Source organism: Alosa pseudoharengus, unplaced genomic scaffold (genome assembly GCF_046254945.1).
Source record: "Alosa pseudoharengus isolate Yale_2024_CS ecotype anadromous, Long Island Sound unplaced genomic scaffold, YU_APseudo_1.1 YU_APseudo_1.1_scf_21, whole genome shotgun sequence".
In the NCBI taxonomy this organism is placed as follows: Eukaryota; Metazoa; Chordata; class Actinopteri; order Clupeiformes; family Clupeidae; genus Alosa; species Alosa pseudoharengus.
Window position 1 is genome coordinate 15,856,079 of NW_027468674.1, and position 6,061 is coordinate 15,862,139.

The window sequence follows — 6,061 nt, forward strand, 5'->3', positions numbered from 1 at the left end:
CCTCTTAAACTCCTTTGTTTGAGCACTGGAGCCCCTCCACAGCCAGTAGCCAGTAGCCAGTAGCCAGTAGGTCCAGTGGGAGAGGACGCGTGAGAGCAGAGGCGGAGCAGTCAGCTGCGGGGTGAATGATTGACAGCAGGACAGTGGAGAAACAGAGAGAGAGAGAAACAGAGAGAGAGAGAGAGAGAGAGAGAGAGAGAGAGAGAGAGAGAGAGAGAGAGACCAGTCTGGCTCAGCCTCTCACCTCCCCGCTGTGCTGTGGGGATTCCGTGACGATTGGCCCTATGAGGCCTCCATATTAAGCCTGCGCTGCTGCAGTCAGGCTTTTGCTTTCAGAGCTGCTGTAGTCTCCGTGGTAGCTTTGGCCTCCATGAGTACATCCCAGGCCAGCAGAAGCGCCTCTGGCTCTGATCTGGCCCAGCTATGGTACGGACTCGCGCCCGGCCTGAACCATTTCAACGGTCATTTCTGAGTAGTCAGCACACCTCCAATGTTGATTGGCATCTTCGTAGCTCGTACTGAGGGCATCCTACAGGCATCCTAAATGTGATGCTGTCTCGTCACGTCGTTTTTTCAACTGACCTCTGGGGCCACGGAGATAGACCTTGTCTACTTTCCAGACCCCACTTCAGTAGTTTTGGGACACTTTCATAGCAAAAAATGTGTAAGGGCTATATGTGCTACGCCAGCTCAGGTATCTTCCCTTTAAAGGAGGGTGGAGAGAGAGAGAGAGAGAAAGAGAAAGAGAAATACAGGAAGACAGACAGAGAGAGAGAGAGAGAGAGAAAGAAAGAGAGAGAGATAAGAAGAGAGAGTCCCAGTCAAAGTCAAGAGTAACTCCCATTCTTCTTCATTGCGATCATCCCTTCATCGTCTTCTCTCAAGTCAATTTACTCAACACATTTACTCTAATTTGCAAACTCTTCTATTATTCCGTAGTCCTTTTCCCACTTCGTACATGGCCAAAAAGTTTCTCAAAGACCATTTTGTTTTTTTTTCCCTCCACATTTTGTAATATGTGAAGTTTTGTTGGGTTGAATCACTGTATACTGTGTGAACAAGAGAAAAAAAACTGTTAAAAAAATAAAATAAATAACTCCATGCATTGCTCAGGCTGCAAAAAAAAAAAAAAAACAATCACAAAAAACAGAAGGCTATCGGTTCTTACAATATGATTGTCTCTTCAAATCACAGAAGAAGAAGCAACTCAACACAAACATATAAACCAGCTGTGAGCACTTATTTAAAGTCTTTGCCAAAGCCACTAAAAGAAGGTTAAAAAATGCATAAAAAATGCAGAGACAAAAAGCAAAAGCAATTCAAATCAAACCTGTTGGGACTGAAAAAAAAAATCACGACATAAAAAAGAAAGAAAAAAACATTTTTTTTTTTCATTTTTGAATCTCTGATCATCATTCTTGTCCTGTCAGGACAAAGAGCCAATGTGAAGACTCGCTGAGACAAAGAAGGGGCCACATTTTGCTCGGTGGATCGATCGATTGGGTCAAAGCAGGGTCAGACGAAGGAGGAGAACCCGGCGATGGGGGTGCGGGACCCCGGCGCCAGGCTGCTTGGGGGGCGGTAGAGGGTGCTATGCTGGCTGGGTGGGTTGGAGCTCTGTTGGCACGGAGTGGGAGTCCGACTGCCCTTGGGCCGAAACAGGCTCCCCTGCCCCTGCCCTGGCACTTGCCCCTGCCCCTGTCCCCCTGCCACCACCACTTGGCCCTGCCCGCCTTGTTGCACCTGGCCTGGGGTAGGTGACTGCGTCTGGCCCTGCGGGGAGTTGAGCTGGGGGGGCATGGGTGGCAGAGGGGGCAGCGGGGGTGGCTGGGCACAGGGCTCGGGCTCTCCGGCGTCGGACTCGGTGGCGTAGCTGTAGGCCTGGGCGCGGGAGATTCCCTTCTGTTGCCGGCGCCATGAGTTGTAGTAGGTGGGGTCACTGATGTAGTGGTTGACGAAGGAGTGCGTCTTCTGGCGGTTGGAGTCCACCTCGTATTCGCTGTCGCTGCCCTGAGAGGGGGAAAGAGAAAGGGACAGAAAGAGAGAGAAAGAGAGAGACATAGAGAGAGAGAGAGAGAGAGAGAGAGAGAGAGAGAGAGAGAGAGAGAGGAGGGAAGGGCGGAAAGCATAGAGGTTAGAGGTAACACTGTAGACCCAATCCCTCTCTCTCTCTCTCTTTCTCTCTCTCTTTTTCTCACACATACACACATGGTCAGAACAGAAGATAAGCATACTCACAAAGATAGACTTTCACACACTTTACACATACAGCAAGAAAATCACACACAAACACACACACAGAGAACTATTACACACATGGAGTCTTGTCCCAAGGCGTGCACTGTTGTCTAAACAATAACACAGAGGGCCACAGGTCATTTACGGCGCTTGGGTAAAAGTGATCCAGGATAACAACAGTCACATACTACTGGGTCTAATCTCTACAGAACAGGGGGGGGGGGGGGCACTGATTACACATGACACTCCAACAAGGCACATTGGGTTGGGAGATACAGTATCAGAGGGAGGGACCTAGAGGAGAGGAAGGAAAGGGAGAGGGCCGATCTTTTGTCAGTCAAACACACAAGCAGGTCCTCACCAAGTTGAGCGGCAGAACACGGAGGCCCCCCGTCTTATACGGGAACACAAGCGCCTCCTAGGGGTGAACAAAGATAGCGGGTTTTACAAAGTTGGGTTTTTGAAGCGTGAGAATTTTGAGCATCCAAAATGCTTTTTTTTTTTATTTCAGTCATGGCAATGCAGTAGAGAGAATTAAGTTCCAATGGAGTTTAATGATGACAATGACACATGAGACGGTAATTAAGAGGGACATTCACAATGGTCATACGGACAAGAGCAGGGTTGCTTGCTTGGTCCAATGATCTTTTGGTTTGTAAAGAAATGGCTACTTCTTTGTCATCATGGATGGATTTAAACATCTTATATTCTCCCACGTACACTCTGGTCATGTTGTTAACATGCAGTTAGTAATGAAATGAGTGCAGGACTCAGTCAAGTGTTTTATTTTTTTTCATCAATAGCAAAGGATATCAGAAAACTAGCATTCTCAGATCTTCTGAGAGTCAAGGCTGAGAACAAATAGAATCAAATCACCAGTTAAACCTCACTGAAATGAAAAAAAGCTTTTGCAGTGCCTGTCTGGTTTATATACACGTTTAAATTGTATTGGAAGGGCTTAAATACACCTTAAACTCATGCGAGTGGCTCAATCTCCAAACTATGGCTGGTAGACTTGTCCATCTTAGGCTATTTGACATGTTTATCATCGCTGCAATGGGTATACCTCATGAGAAATCTCTCAAAGCCTTGGGTCCACTTTAAGTGCAGCATCATCACAGGGTGAAAGAGGACACTAGACAAAGTCAAGTGTCTAGATGCCGGGTAATTTTGCACCTGACAGGAATAATCTTTGTGCCTACTGTTGTGGACTATAATGTCATTACTGAATTTAGAACAGATAAAAATAAAGATAAAAAAAGCCTATTAGCCATGTGTTAATGCTAACAACAATGACAACGGTAAGCTCCTATTAGAACAATTCTACCACTTTTCTAGGATCTTTAATTGGCAAGCTACTGTTAGCGTCATTCTAGCACTAATTTTAGAAACCTTCTCTTTATGACAGTGTTCACTGACAGCTAACCCATTCCACACCCACCCTTTTTCCCCTTCACACTTTCTCATTGGTCACTCCACTCATCCCTCTCCACCTCATTGGTCACTCCACTCATCCCTCCCCACCTCCTTCTTTCTCTCTCTATCCTCCCTAATCTGGCCAGGAATCTGGGAATTTCCTCACTTGTAGAGTATTTTTTTTTTTAGCCACTGATCTTCCACTCTCTGCGGAGATGAAAAGAGAAGAAAATCAAAACAAGGCATCCAAGCATCTCCCTTTCATGCTCTATAATCAGGAATCTCTCATTTGGCGAGCCACCCCATGCAAAAGAGTTCACTCTAGTGCCTCAAACCTCACCACAGTAATCAGCCACCTCCTCCTTTCAGCAGAGGATTGGAGGCCTGAGACATGAAATACCAACAGGGATTCCGGACTGACTGATTGACACACTGAGAGCTGATACCCTAGTAGGCTCCAAGGAGACCCCTACACACACACGTTCTGACCCAGCACTGAAGAGAGAGAGAGAGAGAGAGAGAGAGAGAGAGAGAGAGAGAGAGAGAGAGAGAGAGAGATGGGGGATGGCAGAATTTTACGGGCCAGGTTTCTCGTCGTAATTGCTGCAATGCTTCAAGATTGGGCTCCTGCCTTGATCTCTCTGTCTCCCTCTCTTTCTGCTTCTCTCTGTCCCCCTCTCTTTCCACTTCTCTCTCTGTCCCCCTCTCTTTCTGCTTCTCTCTCTGTCCCCCTCTCTTTCCACTTCTCTCTCTGCCCCCCTGTCTTTCCACTTCTCTCTCTGTCCCCCTCTTTCTGCTTCTCTCTGTCCCCCTCTCTTTCCACTTCTCTCTCTGTCTCCCTCTCTTTCTGCTTCTCTCTCTGTCCCCCTCTCTTTCCACTTCTCTCTCTGCCCCCCTCTCTTTTCGCTTCTCTCTCTGTCCCCCTCTCTTTCTGCTTCTCTCTCTGTCCCCCTCTCTTTCCGCTTCTTTCTCTGTCCCCCTCTCTTTCCACTTCTCTCTCTGCCCCCCTCTCTTTTCGCTTCTCTCTCTGTCCCCCTCTCTTTCCGCTTCTCTCTCTGTCCCCCTCTCTTTCTGCTTCTCTCTCTGTCCCCCTCTCTTTCCGCTTCTTTCTCTGTCCCCCATTCTTTCTGCTTCTCTCCTCCCCTGAGTGTTTCTGTCTCTGCAGATTATCGACGGCACTTTAACGTCTCTATCTGCCCTCCTCTCTCTCTTTCCATCTTCCTAAACCTCGATTTTCTTACCTCTCTTTCTATTTTCTACCCCCCAAATTATTTCTGCCTCCACCGCTTCCAGTGGTGTATTTCCTGTAGAGCCAAGAAGAAGCTCTACCTCTTTCTTTCTATCTTTATCTAACACTCGTCTTTTGCTCTTTCTTTCATTCTTTCCTTTCTTGCTCTGTTGCTGGTTTCTAATTCTCTCTCTCTCTCTCTCTCTCAGACAGGACCTTGACTTGGTTTGCTGACAGACTCCAGACCTCCCTTGCGTCTCCCTCTGCTTTGCTCTAGTCTGCTCTACTGCACCCTCCATGTGGGACACATATGGCCCTAGCTCAGATTGCCCATCAGCCCTGGGCCTTCACCACTGAAAGGGCTTTCATGCCAAACATCGCAGAGCTACCCCCCCACCCCCCCACCCCCCCAACCACCCAATCCCCTGCATCGTCGTCTTATTTATTTATTTATTCATGTGTAATGTATGTCAGACAAATGTGAAAATGTCACTGGAGATGTTGGCGATGATAAATTGCAGAAACGTGCTTCCAAACATACTGTTTTCTCTCTCTCTCTTTCTCTCTCTCTCTCTCCTTCTCTCTCTCTCTCAGACTGCTTGTCATATTTCTTGTGGTCCTTTCTCCTCTCTCGTCTCGCTCTCATTTTTCCCTCCATTTTTCCTTGCGGTGAATTCAAAACAGATCCAGAGGAAAGCGGCGAGTTCCCCTTCTCTTTCCTCCACCCCCTGTCCCGACAACGCACACACACCCACACACACCCACACACACACAGACATAGACACAGACACACACACACACACACAGAAATACCCAAGCTCTGCTCCGAATATAGCCCCGACCGAATTCTTGGCTAAATCAATTTGCCTAGCGTAGCTTTCCAAGACATTTGTCACAATTCATAAAGTATCCCTAAACTTTGTGCTCAACTTTTTGGTGCCACCATCTGACAAAGGCCTCCATTATCCTGCCCAGTGTTGCAGGGCCTAGCGGCGGTCCGTTACTGGCTGGACGGCGGTATGGGCTGTAGTTGTGTTGCGTAACAACACAACTTGGACGTGTCGTATGCATGTGGAGAGTACTGAAGAGGGCATAAATGAAAGGCATTCCTCTCATGCCGGCAGCTTGGGCATCACAACAAGGGGCAAACAAGGCACATACACACACACACACACACAC

The 6,061-nt window shown here is 47.7% G+C and overlaps 1 protein-coding gene across 1 annotated transcript in view; it reads right to left on the minus strand.

Annotated features, from left to right (window-relative positions):
* Positions 1-1,087: 1,087 nt before the first annotated feature.
* The window catches only part of LOC143137715 (protein sidekick-2-like), a 337,537-nt gene continuing 332,563 nt past the window's right edge, over positions 1,088-6,061 (minus strand). The window contains exon 45 of the mRNA XM_076298006.1: positions 1,088-2,010. Coding sequence (XP_076154121.1) covers positions 1,516-2,010 — 495 coding nt within the window. The 3' untranslated portion in view covers positions 1,088-1,515. The remainder of the gene's footprint in view (positions 2,011-6,061) is intronic.